This window comes from Rattus norvegicus, chromosome 7, assembly GCF_021556685.1.
Source record: "Rattus norvegicus strain SHRSP/BbbUtx chromosome 7, alternate assembly SHRSP_T2T, whole genome shotgun sequence".
Taxonomy (NCBI): domain Eukaryota; kingdom Metazoa; phylum Chordata; class Mammalia; order Rodentia; family Muridae; genus Rattus; species Rattus norvegicus.
In genome coordinates, this window is record NC_141540.1 from 17,824,053 (window position 1) to 17,848,377 (window position 24,325).

Genomic DNA, 24,325 nt, shown 5'->3' on the forward strand with positions numbered 1-24,325 from the left:
TATATGAAAGTTATTTATTTCCTCCTCATAGCAACTCTCAAAAACTAGAATTACTTTCTATTGTGGTATTCAACATTTACAGACATATTGTTTTATGGAATTCTATTACCCGGATTATTGTACATAAAATACTTTTCCAAAGGCCTAGACAACAGAGACCAACAGAAATGAAAGGATGAGATGAGGTACACAGCTGTCTTTTAAAAATGTCTGTGTTATTTTAAATAACAAAACCAGAATTTACTTGATGAAACGAAGTACAATACTCGGAGTAAATCCTATTTACAAAGTTTCATTTCATTACAACCCTTACTTTGATCCTTGCTTTCTGCTCTTATTTTGGGAGTGGTGGTTATCAAAGCCAAGGTGAAAAAGCGTTTGATAAGCGCTCTAAAACTGTTTTGCTTTTGTACCTGTTGTTTTTTTTTGAGACAAGGAGTAGCTATGGCATCTTCTCTGCCACCACCACCTGGCCTACATTTATTTTTTTTGTTTTTTTGATACAGGGTTTCTCTGAAACAGTTTGACTGTCCTGAAACCCTGTAGACCAGGCTGGCCTTGAACTCAGAGATCCTCCCTCCTCTGCCTCCTAAGTGCTGAGACTGAAAGCATGTGCCCTCACCGCCCACAAAAACTGAATTCCAACTAGCTTTATTCCCATCTCATAAGTATCTGTTTGATGTTTGCATACGACTTTACTTTTTTTCCCCACCAAAGTATCAACACCAGACTTTGCAATAGCAAGTTTTCCCCTAACAGTGTAGAGCACAAAGAATACCTCTATATTGTATGCTAATTCTGAAAGTTCCTAATCTACCATGCTGACAAGTGAAAGTAGTCTAATACACTTCCTGAGAATCATAAACTTGTTTCAAACAATGGTACTGTCTCTGTCCACCACTAGGAATGTACTAGAAACCTCATATATACATATACCTTGCTTTACAATAATAAAGGACATTAGCAGATTTAAAAAATCTGACTGGAGTCATGTATTTTCATTGGCATAACTGACTTACCTGCCTTATGATATAAACAAACTTTTACAATAACATGACAACAGGAAAGCAAAAGAGCAAAGTGAAGGACATATCCTATGCTCGCAGCGATGATAAATTCTATTTTCTAGTATCACAATCAGGAGTAGCACTAGTGATGCACTGTGGACATATGTCTACATATACACAAAGTAGCAAGCACTACATAGCCCACGACACCCAAATGGTCTAATACAAAATACATGATTTGATGTTTTTAACGAACTTTACACTAATGAAGGCAATATAACACTGTAGGCTAAGAGTTAGTGTTCCCCAGTTTGAATGCATTAAATATACATCTTATTCATGTTTTCTGCATTTACCAGGATTTATCACGATGCAATCTTACGGTATCTAAGAAAAGCACTGGTATTAATGGAAAACAGAGTTCAGTATATTTTAATGAAATACTGAGTTGACATCAAACAAAACAGGGAAAAACAAGCCCACACAATTGGGTCTGAATGTCCAAAAAAGTGACACTTGCAAAAGTAAGTAATTCCCCTCAATAACTAGGAGAGATTAAAAACAGTGACACCTTCGAGATCTGTCTGAAAATGTAAACATAATCTGAATCATGAAAACACCACCACCTTTTAAAACTGAGATTCACTTGTACTGATGAATTTCTACTTCCTTTGAATCACAATCTTCTGTGTGAGACTAATTATAAAAGACAGAACTATATTCAATCACAAAGTATTTTTAACAGAAACATCAAACTACATTAAAATGTAATCAACTCATTTAAAACAAGCACCAGGCAGGTTAGAAATTGCATCTAATGAAGAATAACATCAAGATTAATCTTACTAGAAAAGATTGGTAGGATTCATTACATTGTGTTGGACTAAATGGTATGGTCTGACTCAGTTTTGACCAGAAAACTACTTGTACCAATATGGTAGTTTTAGTGAGCAATGACAAACTTGCAGTAACAGTTGAGCAACATAAAGTAAAAATTACACGTTATACATTGGTTTCAAAGTCTTCCAACATGACAATGGGTTTTAACTTATAAAGATAATTCAATTTTAAACATTTTTTTAAAAGAGAATTATTTCTTTATTTTACACTTATGAGTACACCGTCACTGTCTTCAGACACACCAGAAGAGGGCATCAGCTCTCTTTACAGATGGTTGTGAGCCAGCATATGGTTGCTGGGAATTGAACTCAGGACCTGTGGAAGAGCAGTCTGCACTCTTAACCACTGAGCCATCTCTCCAGACCCTTTAAACAACATTTAATATGAAAGGGTAACTGAAGGTCTCTTCTGAGTTAATGGGAAAGTGAACATTCTTTGATCTACTCACTAGAAAACAGTTAAAGAATGTAAAAGGAGAAGAATGCATAAAAATCAGCCAGGCATAGTGGCACACACTTTTCTAATCTCAGCGCTTAGGAGGCAGACAGGCAGGCAGATCTCTGCAATTCAAGGCCAGTCTGTTCTCCATAGTTGAGTTCCTGGAGAGATTGTATCTCAAAAAACAAAAAACAACAGGACAAAAATCATTTTTGGGACTGATAACAAGGCTCAGTGAGTAAAGGTGCTTGCTAAGGGGAAGTCTGGCAGGAAAGAAACTCTTGAATGTTCTCCATACCTGTGCTGTGGCACGTGCACGCACATGCGTGTACACACACACACACATACACACACACACACACACACACACACACACACACACACACACAGATACAGTCCTACAAATTAAATAAAACACCAAAAACTTGTTGGAAGAAAGTATACATTAAAACTACAAAATATAAAATCTATGTAAGAATGTTACTTTGAGAAAATCCAAGTATGCACATAAATGTAAGGAAACTGCAATGTAGCTCTACAGCAAACATGATTACTCGAAATGTACCTAAAAATTAAATATACTGGATGATTACAAATACATTTGAATTTAACAAATCCAATACAGCCTTCTAACAAAAGAAACTGCATTGCTTTAAAAAAAACAGCAGCCATTAAATTGAAATTCAATTAATTTACCGAACAGACGTTTATGAACAAAATTCAAGTAGTTTCTTTATACAGTTGCTACTGTTGTGCCCTGCAGCGTCCTGGGGTTTCGGGCTGTGGGCTCAAGTTCTCGTCCTGCCCCAGTTTTCCCGCCATCGAAGAAATGAGGCAGGTGAAATAACGCCAAAGTTACTTCACCTGCCAGAGCATCCTTAAACTCTAAAGTTATTTTTGAGTATATTCGTAAGAAGGAACAGAAGAGTCAGCTCTAGTCTTTACTGTACTTCAGTAACAGTCCCTTCACATTTCCTGCTTATACTATTGAACTACATGGAAAGGTAATGACTCGTTTAAAACACAACTTTCTTTGATTTTGTACAGTGGACAATTTTATTTGAGTAGAAATGGTACTTCTTAAATTTCTCAAGCAGTACTCAGACCCTCCATGTAGCATAAGGTTTACTGAATGTTGTAATTCTCTAAACTTCCCTTGCCCTAGTGTTGGAATAAAAGGCAAGCACCGACAAACTTGCTACGACAGGTTTTATCCTATGTATATTTGCATATGTGAGTAAAAATGACACAGTTGCTCATATTCTCTTGATTTCCCCACAGCCTTCCTTCCTTGCAGCAACAGCAAGCTGGATACAAAGACTCTCAAATGATCTACATTGGTAAAAGTTCTATCCATTGGATTTCTTTTCACTGTGAGTTCTTTCATGTTGGTGAAGATATGTAGAACATGTGAAGGCTTTCCCACACTGCTTACATACATATGGTTTCTCTCCAGTGTGGTTTCTTTCATGTATTTGAAGGGATTTTGAAAAAGTGAATGCATGCCCACATTGCACACACACATAGGGTTTCTCTCCAGTGTGAATTCTCTCATGATTGTAACAAGCCCTATGTTGGATGAAGGCTTTCCCACACTGCTTACATGAATAAGGTTTCTCTCCAGTGTGAATTCTTTCATGCTTGTGAAGGTATGTGGAACATGTAAATGCTTTCCCACACTGCTTACAAACATAGGGTTTCTCTCCAGTGTGAATTCTCTCATGAATGTAACAGGCGCTGGAATAGGTGAAGGCTTTCCCACAATGCTTACAGGAGTAAGGTTTCTCTCCAGTGTGAATTCGTTCATGGATCAGAAGCTGAGAGGAACGAATGAAGGCTTTTCCACACTGCTTACAAACATAGTGCTTCTCTCCAGTATGTGTTCTCTCATGATTGTTACGGGTTGTGGGATCACTAAAGGCTTTTCCACAGTGCTTACATAAATAAGGTTTCTCTCCAGTATGAATTCTTTCATGTTTGCGAAGGTATGAAGAACGTCCGAATACTTTCCCACACTGCTTACACGCATAAAGTTTTTCTCGGGTGTGACTTCTTTCATGTTGGAGAAGGTGGTAAGAATGAATACATGCTTTCCCACATTGTTTACATACATAAGGTCTGTCTCCAGTGTGAGTTCGTTCATGGTTATAACAGGCTCTTGGATGAATGAAAGCTTTCCCACAATATTTACATGCAAATGTCTTCTCTCTAGTATGAATTTTATAATGTTTGATAAGGTGACTGGAATTAACAAAGGCTTCACCACACTGCTTACACACAAATGGTTTATCTCCACTTTGGATTCTTTCATATGACTGAACATAACTGCATGTCATGAGAGCTGTTTCAAGTTGCTTGTATTCACGGAGATTATCTCCATTATGTGTTGTCTCATAACCTTGATAAGAAGTGAGACTCCCGCAGGGGTCATTAAATTGTTCATTTCCATAGGGTTTCTCTCTGGAAGGCTTCTCATGGGTAAGAAAGGACTCAGAATATACGAAATCTTTCCAACATTTCTTATGCTGAACAGGTTTTTCTGTACATTTCTGACGCTCATCTGATTTCTCTACAGTTAGAACTCTGGGGTGCACATCTGACTGTGAAAGATCAATGACACCATTTTCACATGCAATGTTTTCATATACTACAATTCCCGGAGGCATGTACTTATGAACAGCATGCTCTTGAATGTGCTGGTGGGTTTCTTTATACTGAATACCACGTTCAAATTCATAGAATCCTTCAACCATGTGAGTGCTGGAAAAAAAAGAAAAAAGAATACTACTATAGTCTTATGGCTAGCCCAGAGAAGTGTTGGAGGCTGGGTATTGTGTCCCACTTCTTATTGCAATATTTAGAAGGTAAAGGCAGGGAACTGCAGGTTTGAAGTTAACTTGAGCCACATAGGAAGACCTCATACTAAGGGGAAAAAGAGTGTTGTCTTTACTGCCACAACAGTTTATAAACTTGAAAGGACTGAACACCTAGCCACAGGCCCTGAGAACATCATACGATCTTAGTTTCTCTAATATCATTGCTGTCTTCTAAAGGAATCCATGTACATTTACAAAAAGAATGGTGAAAACACTGCAGATACACAGTGGTTTATTTGCTCATTTTACACTGTGTTCTTTACTTATCCTTATTTCATGGCTGGCTCATATTTGGCAAACATGGTCTTCTCCAAAGTTACCAAAATTGAATGTTCATTATGCAAAATGGGGAGGGTCAGGCTTTATGGGATTAACATACTTGAATATTTTTCATGGATTTTATTGAAGGTGGGTTACAATATATCCCATACACACATATTTTATATTCAAAGTCTAAAGGTAACTTGGTAAGAGTACAGTAAATAATTTTGTACTCAAAGGAAAGTTTCTGTATAATGAGAGAACTGGAAAATATTTCATACACCTTAAAGTTGCAAGACATTGTGTAACATTCCATTACAGAGCTGGGATTCCCCCAATTCTGAATGGTCAAGTTCAATGCAGTTCACATCTAGATATAAATTTGGATTATTTACTCGAGTCTCAGATTTTCTATTACTTTCAAGTATTTAATTTTGATTATACATTACCTCAGATTTCTCCTAATATTTTGGTAATCTTCAATATTTTCTTCCTCGGTTTTCCCTGAAAGGTAAACCCAAGGAAAGAATTATTCAACATTACATTAAAAATCATTACATTTTAGCCCCCCCTCCACTACCCTATGGTATAATGTAACAAGGCATACAGTATTCACCAACATCTTTCAGTATTTCAAATTATGCAAGTAAACAGATGAACAAGAGTTATTTTTCTGAACAAACAAAGAAAAGTTATCATGCTGTACTTTTTACCTATGGAGATCAGGTTGCTAAAGGTTTCCTTCATCACATCTCTGTAGAGCTCTTTTTGATAAGAATCCAACAAAGCCCACTCTCCTAAGGTGAAGTTCACAGCCACATCCTCAAAGGTCACTGGTTCCTAAAATAATCCACACACATTTACAAGACTCATGGTAGAAAAACACTGGGAACATAGCGTGACTTGATTCCTTCACTTCATGATTTGTTCTTCATATATTCTCTATACATCATGGTTGGCATTGCATTTTAGTATTTATAAATAGTAAACTACACATTTACTATTCATTCTAACTCTCACACTGCCACATAGTTCTGATGCTAACTGCATCTTTATTAATTTGGAATCCATCAGAGTAGACACCAGCTCTAGGGAGCCTGTATAGTTAGTAGAATGTCTATTTGTCAATAACAGTTAATAATGAAGCCTGAGGACACTCATTGGAAGAGAAACAACCAGTTTAATGGTAAAGGGGAATCACTGTCATGCAATACATTATAACAACAATATAGTATTTTAAATACTCCTAGTATCTTTCCAACTTTTTGCCTATTTCTGACAGACTAAGAGATTTTCTCTGATCAAAGACCCACTGAAATCTGAACTCTTATCAAGACTGAGAATGTGCCAGGCACAGTGGTGCTTGCCTTTAATCTCATACTCAAGAGGCAGGGGTGGATCTCTGTGAATTCAAGGTCAGCCTTATCTACATAGCAAATTCTAGGACCTGAAGAGCTATATAGTAAAACCTTGTCCCTCCCCTCAAAAGACTGTGAATGTCAGTCCTAAAAACATTTTTATCAGCTCTACCTCCACCCACTCCAAGGCTCAGGGAACATCACAAAGAGGTGGAAAGAATTTAAGAGCCAGGGGGTGGACAGGAATGCTATAAAATGCTGACTTCTGAACATGAGATGGATAGCACTTGTGAATTCACAACAGCTATAGTTACCTGCACAAGATCAAGCCAGCCAAAATTCTGGCATTAGAAAATTCTCTCCAAGTTCCCACCTTTATTAAGAAGCTGGTGGCAGTGGCTAGCTGCTGGAGAATGGAGAAGCACTCTTCTTTTAGAGTGTAGCCACTGGCAGTTTCCTATGCTCCAGTGGATGGTACTATACCAACGTACATATGGGCAGTACTAATTGAGCTTAATGGCTTATAAGGAAGGAAAAAGATATGAAGTTGGGAGAGGAGCATGTTAGGAAGGACATTCAGGAAGTTTGAGGCAGAAAATGGAAGGCCGATATGATCATTATTTTATTATGCATAAAACTCTCATAAAATAAAAAAGTATATAAACACAGATAACATGAAATATCTGCTGCCAAAGTGTGTTACACCAAGGCTAGACAGGAAAGCTTGCTGCCAAGCTTGGCGGCCTGAATTGCATCACTTGACTAATAAAGGTCAAAGAAGAGAACTAACTTCTGAAGGTTCCTCCTGAGGCCCACTTTCTGTGCTCCAGTAGATGGTAGCATAGCCCTGCATTTTATGGGACCAACCCATTGTAGGCATTACTACTTCTGGGCAAGTGGTCCTAGGTTGGATAATAATTCACCCTATGAGGTCAATACCATAATCAGAAAAGTACAAGTAATACAAGGTCATAATAGAGGAGAAAACTCTTTGAATAGAGTTTAAAATCCTTCCCATATAATAGATTATATATGAGTATGCATGTGTCATATATATGTATGTGTGTGTGAGTGTGTATGTGTGTGTGCAGCCAGCAAATAATCAAACCAAACCAAATCAAAACCAAACTCTATTATTTAGGTCAATAAACACACTTATAATTTCACTAAAGGCATCTTCAAGAAGGGTATTCTAGGTTCTAAAAGAACTCTATGGGTCAGAATCAGTTTTCAGACCAACTTTCATTTAATTCTAAAGAAGATTAATCATGGGTAATTTCCTATGCTGTATATGAATATTATAATTTTTATTGACGAATGTCAATAGACAATGATACAAGAAGAAGAATGAGCATCTCTGCTGGGCTAAAGGTTCTCTGACCCAATCATGCACACTGGTTGTGCATACTCACAAACATATACATACTCATACCTGTGTGCAAGTGCACGCACACACAGTAAGTATGAGAAAAATATTTTAAAATGCAGAGTACAAAGTCACATACAGGGACAAATGCCTCATAAGGTAAATGTGTATACCTGCCTAGAGGACTGGTCTATAGTTACTAGGTCATACTTGGTCGTTGCTAAGGGACTAAATTACAAAACAAACAAACAAACAAACAAACAAAAAACCAAAACCGCCCAAAAAACCCCAACCCCCCCCTCCAAAATAAAAGAACAACCAAAAAACCACCAAAACTATTTTTATTACTAAACAGGTCCACTTCCTCCATATCCTAATAACTTTTTTCTTCCACTACCTTTGCTCTGCTGGGTAATAGACCAAAGGAGAGGTTGAACCCTTATTAAAAATACGTTACAAAAATTTATGCCTAGGGTTAGTGATACATTTCACCAATTTTCTTCATCTTCCTGAAATACACAACCACTAGTCATTCATTTTGATAGGAATTCTTAGCAAATTAGTTATTAATAAAATCTCTGAAGTGTAATTTCTTTTTAGAACACAGAAACTACAGGAAACAATGTGTTTCATTATGAAATTTGGTACATACATTCTACAGACCTGGACTCAAAAGTCTGTTGTTCCTTCAGGAAACACATTCATACCCAATTACATGCCAAGGACTTTTAGTTTGGTCTCTTAATCTTACCAAAAAGGTCTCTATCATTATGTTTCTAATTTCTTTCCCTCTTTTCCTTCCTTCCTTCCTTCCTTCCTTCCTTCCTTCCTTCCTTCCTTCCTTCCTTCCCTCCTTCCCTCCCTCCCTCCCATATTCCTTATTTTACACAGAAAAAACTGTCTCAAAAAAAACAAAAAACAAAACAAAACAAAACAAAAAAACAAAAACAAAATTATAGGCTCCTTGAACTTCCTCGGCACTCAAATAATTAGACATTCTAATTGTTTCTCCAACATTTTATCCAATTTGCTATGTTTGGATTCAGTTAGTAAAGAGTTGTGAAGAAACACAAGGTAATCTGTCTCTGACTCTGAGTTAATCCCTGGCATTCCCTGTCTGGACTCACACAATAAAGACTCTTGTGTTTACATCGGTGTCAAGATTTCTGGTGGTCTCCTGGGGTTCCCGTGAACTGGGCATAACATTCATGAACTTTTGGAGAGTTATACTGACTTCTTTTTCATATTTATTGTCAAGTTTTAGATTTGCATATGTACATTGTGTTACTCTAAGAAGACGGATGTTTGGGTCCAGCCATCTCTAGACAGCTTATCCATCTTGCTCCTGGACTCAAACTAAGTTCATGTTCCCAGGCATAGGTGGCCCAGATAAGTCCAAACCACAAATGTTAATGCACTTATATAGATTGGCTCTAAGCTGGGGTGAAACCACAATGGAAATATCCTTGTACATTACCTGTCATTGACCAAGATTATACCTCATCCAACCTGTGTGGTTTTTTGCCCTTAAAAATGTTCTTGTTTCTCTGACATGGTTCAAATCCTTAGCTGGTTACCTCCCAGAACACAGAAAATAAAGCTTTCATTTTAAGCTTCTGGTCTCTGAAGCAAGGGTTCTAGACTTCTCCCTGAATCCAACAGGACTGTCAAGGCTACACAGAGAAACCCTGTCTCGAAAAGCAAAAAACCAAAATGAACCAAAATTGTAAGTTTCTTGAACTTCCAGGGCACTCAAATAATTAGAAATCCTAATTCTGAGGGGGAAAGGTTTCCCCAGTGGACTGTTGGGGTTGAGGGTGGGGTAAGGAGGCTTGGCATTGGGGTAGGAGTGGTGGGCTTCCATAAAGCAAACGTTACATCTCTGAGGGGAAGGGCTTCCTGTCAGTCTGGAGGCAAGAAATACCACAAAGTCACACTGCACAACAAACCTCATATGAGAGATGTTTTTATTGGGAGGGAAAAACTCAGGAGGGTGTTCTGTTCAGATAAGAAATAGTAGAGAACTGAATAGAAGACAGGGTTTATATAGCATTTCTTAGGGGTGAAACCTTATAGGAAGATAATTCCAGGGTAGGGATTGGTGGGTTTTCTTTCTTTTTTTTTTTTTTTTTTTTTTTCCGGAGCTGGGGACCGAACCCAGGGCCTTGCGCATGCTAGGCAAGCGCTCTACCGCTGAGCTAAATCCCCAACCCCGATTGGTGGGTTTTCAATCCAGAGCTTGGTGGGTCACCTGCATTTGGAGGGGCTGAGTGTGTTAGACCCAGTGTTCTGTAGGTAGAGCTGGTGGCTGGAGCCCATGTCCAGTGGATTACACACAACTTTCCTCCCCAAACACCCTCCTCGCAACTCACTGCTTTATCCTAGCCACCAACCCCAACAGGCATTCCCTGGGAACATGCTGGCCACTCCAACTAGGAAAGGAAGACATCTAATCCAGATCTTCACCTCTCTTTCTGCTCCTCCAAAACCAATATCCTAATCTTATACCCAGATATATAGCAGACCACCTAATGCAGCCTCCCTTCTTGTCTTAGTTAGGGTTTATTGCTGTGAACAGACACCATGACCAATGTAAGTTTTATAAAGGACAACATTTAATTGGGGCTGCCTTACAGGTTTAGAGGTTCAGTCCATTATCATCAAGGCAGGCATGGTGCAGGAGGAGCTGAATTCTACATCTTCACCTGAAGGAAACCAGGGACAGAACATTTCTGGGCAGCTAGGAGGAGGGTCTTCAAGCCCACACCCACAGTGACACACTTGCTTCAACAAGGCCACACATTCTAATAGTGTCACTCCCTGGGCCAAGCATATGCAAACCATCACATTCCACACCCCGGCCTCCATAGGCTTGTTTAAACACATCAGTCTATGGAGGCCATATCTAAACTTAGCATAATAAAAAAATACATTTAGTTCAACTTCTAAAGCCCCCATAGTCTATAGCAGTATCAATAATGTTAAAAGTCTAAAGTTCAAAGTCTCTTCTCCCTGAATTAAGACAGGCAACCTGCGGGGCAAACTCTGAATTCTGCCATCTCCAAATCTGATGTCAAAGTGGTCTTCAGCTCTTCAACTCCTTTTTCATCTTTGTTGACTACAACAAACTTCTTTTTCCTGAGCTGGTTCCACTCCCTGTTAGCAGTTTTCCTCAGCAGATAACCAGCAGCTCTGGCATCTTTAACATCTTTGGGTGTCCAAGGCAACTTCAATGTTACAGCTTGTTTCAATGTCTGGGATCCACACATGATCCTGGCTGGCTTCACTTCTCCAGCTCTGCCCTCTGTAGTAGTTTAACTTCAGGTTGATCCACACTACACCGTTGCTGTTGTTCTTGGTGATCATCCCATGGTACCGGCATCTTCAATACATTGGGGTCTTCTGTTGCATTTGGGCTTCACCATTAGCCTCTTATAGGCTCTCTTCATGGTGCCAAGCCTCAAGTCCTTTGCCTGACCCCTTCAGTCCTGGGCCATCAATTGCAACTGAGGGTGCACCCTCACCAATGGCCTTCCATGGCCACTCATGGTGCCCAGCCTCAGCTGTTCTTCTTTGACCCCAAACCAGTATCACCTGGGTGATTCTGACACACTACCAAGTCCAGCCACAGCACGAGGTACAACCTTGGCATCTCTGGAACACAGCTCTCAAAAAACACTTCCCAGATTTCACCTTTGTGATACTGATCTTTCTTAGCTCTAGCTAACCAGCATCAATTGTCTCCTTCACCTCTTAAATGCCAAACTTGGCTGTCCTGGATCTTACTCTGTAGATTGACCTTGAACGTAGAGATCTGTATGTCTGTCTCCTGGGATTAAAGGCTTGTACTAGGTTGCTTGGAGCCAATCACAGGTAACTTAGCTCGGATCTTGCCCCAAGGTCATTACTTCCTTAATTCAATTTAATATTTTTGAACACAGGATTCGGTTCCATTTCACTTCCAGGTGTCCCTTTAATACTCAACCATATATTTTGTATTTTTCATTTCTCAAGGTCCCTTCTTTTTATTAAAATGTTCTTCATGAGACTTAACTAGAGAACAAAATGTATGGTGGGTCTTTCTGAGACTTCCTTTGTCAACGTAATTAATCTGAGTCTTTTCACCTTAGCCTCAGGCAGACTCTTCCTCCACAAGGACAAAAAGCAGCCACATTCTTCACCAAAATACCACACAGCAGTCTTAACAGCACATATTGATTTTTTTCCTCTGAAACCTCTTGGGCCAGGCTTGCACAATTCAAATCACTCTCAGTAACAAAGACTTCCGCAGTCCTAATAAGATAGCCCATTAATCGCCATTTAAAGCATTCCACTGCTTTCCAAAGCCAAAGTCCCAAAGTCCACATTCTTCCAAACAAAAGCATGATCAGGCCTTTAACAGCAATACTGGACTCCTGGTACCAACTTCTGTCTTAGTTAAGGTCTTATTGCAGTGAAGAGACACCATGACCAATATAAGTTTTATAAAGGACAACATTTAATTGAGGCTGGCTTACAGATTCAGAGGTTCAGTCCATTATGATCAAGGTGGGAGCATGGCAGCATGGCAGCATCCAGGCAGGCATAGTGCAGGAGGGGAGTTGAGTTCTACATCTTCACTCGAAGAAAGGAAGCCAGGAACAGACTGAGCATCCTCAGGCAGCCAGGAGGAGGGCCTCCAAGCCTGCCCCCACAGTGACACACTTCCTCCAACAAGGCCACACCTTCTAATAGTGCCACTCCCTGGGTCAAGCCTATGTAAATCATCACACTTCCCTTGCAACTCCAATGCATCTTTTTCTCCAAAGTTCTTTCTTCCAACTCATTGCTCTATCCCAGCAACTAAACCCAGCAGGCTTTCCTGGAAACCCACTGGCCACTCCCGCTAGGGAAGCAGGCAGGCTAACTGCATATCTTCATTTCTGTCTTTGTTTTTCTAAATCCAATCGTCTCCCTTCTCATTCCAAGCTCTGCAGCAGACTATCCGTTGCAGCTTCCCCTTCCTCTCTGTCTCCTTCTCCAAGGGATCACACAGATCTTCCTCTCCAAAATTCCTTTACCTCACTCATTGCTTTAACCCAGCTCCCATATCCAAAAGGCATTCTCCATTAACCAGTGGGCCACTCCAGCCAGCAAAAGAGGTAGGCTAAATGTAGACCTTTACCTTTTCCTCGATTCCTCCAAGTCCAATCTCCCATTATCCCTAGCTCTGTAGCAGACCCGCTGCGGCCTCTCCTTATTCTGTGCTCCCATTCCCAGGAGACAAAGCAGATCCTAGTGGAACACCCTGCTTTCCTCCCTCCTTTGGGCCCTTTAGCCCCCTATCCTAACTTGTATCCTGTTACTACTGTCAGCTCACAATACCTAGAAACGCATTTTACCTGGAATCTCTAGTGACCATAGTATCCGGCAACACAGCCACCACATTATCCTAAGAACCAGAGATGACAACAGAAACCAAGGAACAAAACACTGACCTAACAAAAATGACCAAATATCAGCACCTAGAATTACAATCTTTCCAAACCTAGACACCTAGATGACAACATAAAACAATAATAGCCAGGCCAATGTCTGCACTAAAGCCCAGCAACCCTACCATAGAAGACCCCAAGTATTGCAACATAGTTGAAGCACAAGAAAAAGACTTAAAATACCCCTTATGAACACGATAGTTGGCCTCAAAGAGAAAAAAAAAAAAAAAAAAAGAATCCCTGAAAGAAATCTAGAAAACACAGCGAAAAGAAATGAATAAAACAGTTCAAGACCTGAAAATGGAAAGAGAATCAATAAAGAAAAGGCATAATAATGATGATGATGATGGTGATACTATCTGGAAACGAAAGGTTTAGGACCTCGAATAAGAAACTCAGAGGAGGGGTTGGGGATTTAGCTCAGTGGTAGAGTGCTTGCCTAGCAAGCTCAAGGCCCTGGGTTCGGTCTTCAGCTCCGAAGGGGGGAAAAAAAAACTCAGAGGAAGACTCACCAACAGACTACAAGAGATGAAAGAAAGAATGTCAGGCATTGGACACATAATAGAAGAAATGGAGATCTCAGACAAAGAAAATGTTAAATCTAAAAAACTTCTAGATCAAACATCCAGAAACCTAACAGGAATAGAGAAAGCAGAAGAAACCATGTCAAAGGCACAGAAAGTATTTTCAACAAAACCACAGAAGAACATTTTCAGTGTAAAGAATACTCAATAGACTGGATCAGAAAAGACATTCACCTTGGGAATTTCTTAACATATAAAACAAACAACAAAGAAAGAATATTAAAAGCTTTCAGGGAAAAAGACCAAATAGAATATTAAGGCAGACCTATTAGAATAACACCTACCTTTCCACTGGAACCTCTAAAGTTAGACAGAAAGGCTACTATATTCAGCAAAACTTTCAATCACAATAGATGGTGAAAGGAAGAGCTTGCATGATAAAACCAAATTTAAGCAATATCTATTTACAAATCCAGGTGTACAGAGACTCCAAGATCAAGAAGTTATCATATCCAAGAAAACACAGGGAATAGATCCCAGACCAGCACGCATGCACGCACGCACACAAGCACACACACACACACACACACACACACACACATACACACACACACACACACACACACACACACACACACACACACACACACAAAATAACAGGACAACAAATACTACTATTTGGTATCTCTCAACATCAAAGTTTGTAATTCCCCAATAACAAGAGACTGGCTAACAGATTGGGTTTGAAAACAGGATCTATATTTCTGTTACATTCAGGAAACACAATTTAAAATGGAGAATATACACCATTTTTGGTTAAATGGATGGACCAAGACATTCCAAGATAATGGACCGAGAACCAAGCCAGTGTAGCCATTTTAATATCTGACAAAATTAACTCCAAACCAAAACGAATTAGAAGAGATAACTAAGGACTTTACATACTAATCGAAGAGGGAAAAAAATCCACCAGAGGACATGTCAATTCTTAACATCTATGTCCCAAACACAAAGGACACAGGTTTGTGTAGGCTGATGTCAAGGTGATACATGATTGGACAGTAGAGAGTGGGGCGGGGACAAAATTTTTGTAAGGGAGGAGAGAGGAGGAAGGAGAGGGATCAAAATGGAGTCTACAGAGGAAGATGGTTCAGATTTAGGTTAGATCGATTTTATATTGTCTAGGTGGCAGTTTATATATTTATTAATTGGCAGTGAATTTATTGTGTGGATGAATTGTGGATTGAGAATTTAACATGTAAATCTAATTGCTAAATTACAAATTTCTGGAACTTTGATTTCAACGGGGCTAAAGAGGACAGTGTGTAAGAAATGTGTGAGAGGCAGTTGGAGCATACAGATCTGGTTCTGTTGCCCACAAGGAGTGAGAATGTGCAGGGCCCACAGAACCTCATGTGTGTATGTGTGTGTGTGCCAGGCATGGTAACTACCGCCTAGGGGACTAAAAGGAAAAAAGCGGGGAGAGGGCAGCTTGCAGACCTTGTGGCAGAGTTGCAGCTAGAGTGAGCAGATCCAGCTCTCAGGAACTGATAGCAAACGATCCTCATTAATTTTTACCACAACGGATTTGTAAAAGAATCACATTTACAATTTAAATCACATGGTGAACCTCACACACTGAAAGTGGGAGACTTTAATACCTCATTCTTGCCAACAGATGATAGAGATGAAAACTAAATAGAGAAAACACGGGAGCTAAATGAAGTTTTAAGCTAAATGGACTTAACAGATAGATATGGAAAATTACACCCATACACAAGAATATACCTTCTCAGCACCTCATGTAACGGTTTCCCAAACTGACCACATACTTGACACAAAGCAAGTTTCAAAAGGTACAAGAAAACTGAAATAACTGTCTCTCCTAACTGACCACCTTGTATTAATGCTGGGTATCAACAACAGAAACAAGTGAAAGGTTATAAACTCATGGAAACTGAACAATCTCTATTGACTGAAAAAATGAATCAAAATAGAAATTAAAGACATTCTAGAATTGAATGAAATTGAATTCACAATATACCCGAACTTATGGGACATATTAGGGGTCTAAGAGGCAAGTTCATAGTACTAAGTGCCTATATTAAAAACTTGAATAGATTTCATACTAATAACTTATCAGCACACATACACACAAAAAGACAAACAAACAAACAAACAAGCAAACAAAAGTACAAAGAAACAATGGAGTTGGTTCTTTGAGAAAAATCAGTAAGACTGAAAAACAACCAAATTAAATAAAAACCAGAGAGATGATCCAAATTAACAAAGTTAGATATGAAAACAAGGACATAACAGACACTGAAGAAATCCAGAAATCATAAGGACATACTAAATAAAAAACAACAACAATAACCACCCCCAGACTTTGGTGGCTTTGTAAAGAATTCTACCAGACTTTAAAAGCAGAATTAATGTCAATTATCCTCTAATTATTCCACAAAATAGAAACAGAAGGAACACTGACTAATTCTTTTTACCATGCAACAGTTACCACGATATCTAAACTTTATAAAGACCCAATAAAGAAAATTATGTATCACTTTCACTTATAAATATACATGCAAAAATTCAACAAAATAACTGCAAACTGAATTGAAGGACACATCACAAAGATCATCTACTATGATCAAGTAGACTCCATTCCAGAGATGCAGGGATGGTTCAACATACATAAAACACATGTAGGCCACCATATAAAGAAACTGAAAGAAAAAACGAAACAAAACAAAAACACGATCATCTCATTAGCTGCGGAAAACGCCTTTGACAAAATCCAATGTCCCTTCATAATAAAAAGCCTGGAGAGATTAGGGATACGAGTGACATACCTCAACATAACAAAAGCAGTTTATAGCAAGCCCATAGCCAGCATCAAATTAAATGGAAAGAAACTCAAAGCAACTCCACTAAAACAGGAACAAGACAGGGTTGTGCACTCTCTTCATATCTATATATGGTTTTTTTTTTTTTGGGGGGGGGGCATGGGACTGCAGTCTTTCTTTTATTGACGCTTACAGTTTCCTGGACTTTTGGCCCTAAATGGGAAGGAAAAAAAAAAGTAAATTAGAATCAACATTAGCAGAAGGATGTGACAATGCCCCTGGGGAGAGAAGCTGAGTGGAACGTGGTAGGCCAGTAAGGGGTCAGAGTTTTGGAGGTCATGAGCCTCATCAGATATGGCCGAGATGGCAGAATGCCCAAGCTTCTTGCGCAGGCAAAGCCTCAGGAAAATTAATGTTAATATACAAGGATTGAGGGAGCCGGGGAATCCCACGCTCTGGTCCCAGCAAATCTCCCTCCCGCTCAGTCTGACTCCACTGTGCAGAAACTGGGCTCTTCTGACCTGGTGGTCTCGGTGAGAGATGACAGGTAGGCCAGCCAAGGGGCACTTAGCACTGGCATCAGGGAGAAGAGGGGAAAAGCCAGAGGCCAGGACGGCTAACCAGACGCTAACTCCATTGCTACTCTAGGGCCCCTACTCCAAGGCCATGCCACTCCACAGCCCAGGATAGCCAACCTCTGTCCTTTCTAGCTCAGGCTAGGAAACACTTTTTGCTAGGAGAGGAGGAAAGGAGAGGCCCACATCCCCTGGTGTGCTCCACACCCTTTAGGCAGGCTGGGTCATAGCATCCTTGAAGCCGTCATGGTGACAAAGTCCTCAAAGCTGAGCCGGATGTTGCCCTGTACTGCGATATCCTTCTCCCGGAAGGCCTCAGTCAACACCTGCAGCTGGGTACACACCTTGATGAAGCAGTCCCGCTGCATGGCGGGAATGGCAGAACGCGTGCAGTATCGGGAAACCAGGAGCTTCGTGAACTGAGGGCTCAGGTTGTAGCCCATCTGGGACAGCGCTTGCTGCAGCTCTGTGGAGCTGAGGGATCCCGAGTGGTCTGGGTCACACTGCTGAAAGAGGTTCCTCCACAGCTGGAGGGATTTCCATTAGGCTGAGAAGATGTCGGCATCAATGCGGCCAGCCTTGGTCTTGTCAAACACGTTAATCTTCATGAGCCACGTCTCGTCATTGAATGAGGACCAGTTGGAGTTGACCAGGGCCTGCTTCAACTCCTTGAGTGAGATATAGCCATGGTGGTCAGCATCCACTGACTGGAACCAGGAGTAGGCCTCAGGATCGACATTGGGGGGGACAACACTTTGTCCATAAGGTCCAGGCGGCTGGGTACCATAGGGACTTGGAGGTAGCTGAACATAGGGGCCTCCTGGAGGTACACGGCCATATGGTCTGCCTGGAGTTCCAGAAGGGGTTCCTTCAGCACTGGGGTACCCATGGGGTCCTCCAGAGGCAGGAGCTCCGTAACCACCACCAGGGGGGAAATCCACTGCCATACTGGCCCCCACAATGAGGAGGTCCAGGATAGTAGCCACCTGGGGGTGGTCCAGGTACCTGTCCTGCAGCTCCTGGGTAACTCTGCCCGTCTGGTAGCTGGCCATGGCGGTTATGACGTCATACAATTGTACATATGTATTTTTAAGTTTTAGCTAGAGTAACAAGAAAACTTAAGGCGATCAAGGGGGATACAAACTGGAAAGAAAGATGTCAAAGTCTCATTAATTTGCAGGCAATATAGCAGTATACAAAATAATCCTAAAATTTCCACCAGGGAACTCCTACAGTTGATAAGCACCTTTAGCAAAATAGCTGGATACAAAATCCAGTCACAAAAATCAGTAGCTCTCGTGTGTGTGTGTGTGTGTGTGTGTGTGTGTGTATAATCTATACTATAGATTTACAGATATATGTTACATAGGTTAATATAGTAAAAACGATCATCTTATCAAAATTAATTTAAAGATTCAATGCAATCCCCATCAAAATTTCACACAATGATTTACAGATCTTCAAAGAACAATTTTCAGCTTCATTTAGAAACATAAAAAAACCCAGGATAGTTAAAACAATCCTGACGAATAAAGAAGCTGCAAGGAGCTATCACCTTCCCCAATTTCAAGTTGTACTATAGAGTTCTAGTAACAAAAACAGCCTGGTGTTGTACAAAACACAAAGATCAATGAAATCGCACTGAAGACCCAGACATTAACACACGCGCCTATTATCTTAGTTTGGGTTTCACTGCTGTGAAGTGACAGCATGACCACAGCAATTCTTATGAAGGAAAACTTTTAATTGGGGCTGGCTTCAGAGGTTTAGTCTATTATCATCATAACAAGAAAGAAGCATGTCACCATGCAGGCAGACACGGTCCTATAGGAGCTGAGAGTTCTACATCTTGATCCTCAGGCAGCAGGAGACTGTGTGCCACACTGAGTATAGCTTGAGCACAGACTTCACAGCCTGTCCCCCCAGCCCCCAAGTGACACATTTCCTCCAACAAGGCCACACCTACTCCAACAAGGCTGTGAGTCTATGGGGCTGTACCTATTCAACCCACCACACCTACGGACTTTTTTTTTTTCTTATGTAGAAGCCAGAAATACAGAATAGGAAAAAAAAGCACCTTCAGCAAATCGTGCTGGTCAAGAAAGATAGCTGCATATAAAAGAATTCCAGCACACTCGTACTCATCACCCTGCACAAAACTCAACTCTAAATGGATCAAAGTCATCAACATAAAGCCAGATACATTGAACCTGACAGAAGAAAATGGGGGAAATAGCCTTGAAGGCATTAGCATAAGAAAAAGTTTCTGAACAGAACACCATCAACACAGGCACTAAGAGCAACAATTGATAAATGGAACCTTATGATACTGAGAAGCTTCTGTACAGCACAGGACACCATCGTTTAGTAAACTAGTATTCTATCCTACGGTATGTAAAAAATTCTTACTGACTCTACATCCAATAGAGAACGAATAACCACAATATATAAAAGAACTAAAACCAAAACAAGAAAACTAAAACCAACAAACCAACCAAAGAAAAGACCCACTAGATATCAAGAAAATAAATAACCCAAGTGAAAAATGGAGTACACATCTAGAGAATACTCAAAAGAGGAAACTTGAATGGCTAAAACACAATGAAATATTCAACATTCTTAGCCACCATGGAAATGTAAATCAAACTACTTTGGATATTCCAACTTTTACCTCTCAGAATGGCTAAGATAATAAAACAAGTGACAGGTCATGCTAGTGAAATGTGGAGTAAAAGGAACACTCAACCATCCTTCGCTGGTGGGAGTGCAACCATGCACATGGGTGCTTCTTCCCTTGGCATATACCCAAAGGACCCTCCACTTATATAAGGACACTTGCTAAACTGTTTTCTTTCTTTCTTTTTTTTTTTTAAAGACATTCCTGATTCTCCTCCTCCTCCTCCTCCTCCTCCTCCTCCTCCTCCTCCTCCTCCTCCTCCTCCTCTTCTTCCTCCTCCTCCTCCTCCTCCTCCTCCTCCTCCTCCTCCTCCTCCTCCTCCTCCTCCTCCTCCTCCTCTTCTTCTTCTTCTTCTTCTTCTTCTTCTTCTTCTTCTTCTTCTTCTTCTTCTTCTTCTTCTTCTTCTTTTTAACTTGAGTATTTCTTATTTACATTTTGAATGTTACTCCCTTTCCCAGTTTCCGGGCAAACATCCCCCCTAACCCCTCCCCCTCTATATGGGTGTTCCCCTCCCCATCCCCCCCCCCCAAACTGTTTTCATTACTGCTCTGTTGATACCCAGAAACTGGGAACAATCTAGATGTACCTCAAGAGAAGAATGAATAAAAACAAACAAAATAACGTACATCGACACAGTGGAGTATTACTCAACCATTAAGTAAAAAGGAAAGTCAGAGGTAAATGGATGGAACTTAAAAAAAAAAAATCATCCTTGGTGAGGAGGTATCACAGACCTAGAAAGGAAAACATGATCACTGCCTTGCTTAGCCATCATCAGAGTAGCTTCGTTCTGGAGCCTATGGGAACAGATACAGAGAATGAAAGGCCTTGGAGCGCCCACCCCTAAATGAGATGTCTCTATTAAATCCTTCCCTCAGAGCTCAGGGAAGCCTTTGGAAGAGGAAGCAGAAAGAGCATAAGAGCCAGAGGGGTTGGAGAACATCAAGAAAACAAGGCCATCTAAAATCAACCTGAGTATGAACTTACAGAGACTGAGGCAGCATGCCCAGGGCCTGCACAGGTTTGCACATATTATGGTTTCCACTTTTTAATTGGGATCCCTAAGTGGGTCCCTGATTCTTGTGCCTTCTCTTGGGCTCTTGTCCTTCTGTTTGTTTTGTCCAAATAAGGTGTGTCAATTTTTGTTTTATCTTATATTTTATCATTATCCTCTTGAGACCTGTTTGTTTTCTAATGAGATTCAGAAAGGCAGTGGATCCAGTTAGGAGGGGAGATGGGGAGGAACTGTGAGGGGTAAAGGGTGAAGAAACCACACTCAGAATATATAGTGAGGAGGGAAAAATCTATTTTCAATAAAAGTGGTAAAACAAGACAGTAGCAAGAGGTAAGCTCATAGCTACAAATGTTTACATACAAATGCAACATAGGAGTAAAAAAAAGCTATCTGAAGATTTAACATCAGAAAGAAGCCAGTCAGCAAAGGAAGATCTTAAACCCTTTCTTTTACTAAGGAAAAGAACAGCTCAAGAAAAGCTCCCGGTATACAAACTAGGGAGAGGCAGATGTTTTGCAAATGTCTCACATGTCCTGGACCACATTTTCTCGGACTTTGGGGGCTCCTTCCTCAGTTCACCAGTCAACTGTTATTCTTAGGAGTGCCTTTCCTTTCTCAGTAAGCTGTGTCCATTTTATTTCTAACCTGGTATCTCTGGAGTAATCCCTCAGTGCAATGAAACAAGACCCTGTAAATCAGGTTCCCTCTGAACTCAGATCCAAGTTCAACACTTACAAAGTATGCTTTCCTTAACTTACCTGGGCTTCCTCACTGTTTCTCTGATCCATGTTGAACTTAAAAGGCATCTTTCTGTTTTGTTTTCTCTCCTATCTGATGAAAAATGGCAGCATTTAAAGCTTGCCTGCACTGTTTTCTGCCTTTCCCCTCTCAACCTCAAACTCCATTAAATTTTCCTCTGGTTTCCTTCTAAGTTCATCTTTAATTTAGAAGAACCAAAAAAGTTACTCCAGCTTCCTCTAGACACATTGAGAACTCAGAGACACAACAAATAAACAACTTAATGACTCAAACACAGGTTTTAGGAAAACAAGAACAAGCCACATAGAGAAGCAAAGACAGCAAGAGTCCAAAAGAATAAGGTGAGAAATTAATGAAATTGATCCAAAGAATACACACCGTCAATGTCAATCTCAGGAATGGTTCTTTTAAAAAACAGTAATACAGGAAAAACTCGGGTAGCAGTAGGGAAAAAAATAGGCAAAACTCTAGCTAAAATAACAAAAAACGAGGGAAGAGACAAGTGAATAAAGTCATAAATTAGAGGAGGTTACAAGAACAGGGGGGAAAAAAGCAGATTATTTGATAATGTTTTGAAAAAAATATCCCCAAAAAGAAAACGCAGAATATAAAAGAAATGGTTAAATTCTAAGCCACATACAACAAGCTAAAATTAAATCTAGAGGATACACAACTTACGAATATCTGTAGCAATGAGACGGAAACAGATATAACCCTCTATCCTTTCTGTTCAAGTCCACAGCTAAAGAAACCACCACGTTCTTGTTTGTTTTTAAAATTAAATTATTCACCTCATCTCATGCTTTTTGCAGAGCTAGCAATGCAAGAAAAGAAACATTTTCCGCAAAATCCACCTTGGCCTAGACAATTGCCAAATTGGTTGGTGAATCCAAACAATTTTGAAGCAAATTGAAAATCCTCTCTTCCTTGCAAGCCTGGGTATTTTCTCCCACTCTTGGACCAGAGGGAGCAAACAAATCCTCCCACATTAACACTAACAGCAAAAAACCAGAATGCGGGATAGGTTTACAGTTCATTGGTGAAAGGTTTGAACAAAGACTGAGGTTCGATGCCCACTACTTAAAAAAAGAAAGAAAGAATGAGAGTGACGGAGGGCGAGAGGGAGAGGGAGGGCAAGAGGGAGAGGGAGGGCGAGAGGGAGAGGGAGAGGGAGAGGGAGAAGGAGAGGGAGAGGGAGAGGGAGAGAGAGATAACAGCGCTTATCAAAGTCTCCCTACAACAGTCTGAACGCTACAGAGCATCACACCCACACCAACTCGCCAGAGATGCTATGTCTGGAGAGGCGCAGTCTCGCTCGGGAGCACAGGGGGCTGGATGACACTACCTCAGAAGCGGGGCAGGGGAGGGTCGGACCGAGGGGACAAGACCCCAGGCTCTCCGCAACCTGCTCTGCAAGCAATTAAAACGCACGTGGGTGAGAGGGCGCTGGTGACAAGACTCCACCTCGGACTGCAGAACAGGATCAGGCGAACATCAGGGCGGCGGCACCACACTGGGACAAAGCCTCCGTAGCGTCACCAACATGTCACGCACGACTCCAGGAACCCAGGGCACACTCACCATTTCCTGATTCAAACGTGAGCAGTGTTCTTCCTAAAGAGCCTTCAGTAAGCAGAAGGCTCAGAGAGCCAGGCCAAGCCACCACCAGGCTCCCTGCAAGTACACAGGACTCAAACAGGGCGGCAATGGCGGCACCCTCTGACTATCCATGTCCCTCATTGGACAGTTCAAACAGGAAAGTAACAGCGTCCCTGATTGGTGAACGATACCGACCCGCCTCCTCAACTCTTATCAGCGCATCATTCACGTTCAAATGTAGCTCACCTGGCAAATTAATAGAACCTCCTTAACTCTGGCTTCCCCACTGGAATAAATCAGGAATATATTGGGCTCTATCATTCTATTTAAAGAGAATTATACTTCGGGATTTTTAGAGCACGCATTTAGTTCCTTGTGTAGTCAGTGAGTTCCTCGTACCTTTTCCACATATCCACACTACTTATTTTTTGAACATTCCAGATCCAGTGACATTAGGACAAAGCCGATGACATCCCTATCTCCAGCTTTAGAGATAGAGGCTTGACCGGCTTTTTATGTGGGTTCTGGAGATCCAAACACAGGTCCTCATGAAGGATAATCAGGCATTTTTCCAACCAACTCATCTCACCAGCGCTTCTTTGGGCTTGTAACACAGGTTGTCATTGCCCTGCTTGTCTGCAGCGTTTGGG

At 40.7% G+C, this 24,325-nt stretch overlaps 1 protein-coding gene across 3 annotated transcripts; it reads right to left on the bottom strand.

Moving 5' to 3' along the window:
- On the bottom strand, window positions 1-23,797 carry Zfp81 (zinc finger protein 81). 3 transcript variants are annotated; one of them, XM_087559632.1, is made up of 4 exons: window positions 23,658-23,797; window positions 6,196-6,322; window positions 5,932-5,986; window positions 1-5,105 (listed from the first exon to the last, which is right to left on the bottom strand). In XM_087559632.1, the coding sequence occupies exons 1-4, from the start codon at window positions 23,658-23,660 to the stop codon at window positions 3,695-3,697; spliced, it is 1,596 nt and encodes a 531-aa protein (XP_087415758.1). In that variant the 5' UTR covers window positions 23,661-23,797; the 3' UTR covers window positions 1-3,694. The 3 variants fall into 3 exon arrangements, 2 of the variants coding, with proteins under 2 accessions (XP_087415758.1, XP_087415759.1); XM_087559633.1 differs by having other exon boundaries at window positions 23,422-23,797; XR_015625099.1 differs by lacking the exons at window positions 1-5,105; window positions 5,932-5,986; window positions 6,196-6,322 and adding exons at window positions 12,685-17,263; window positions 17,970-18,768 and having other exon boundaries at window positions 23,422-23,797.
- Window positions 23,798-24,325: the final 528 nt, after the last annotated feature.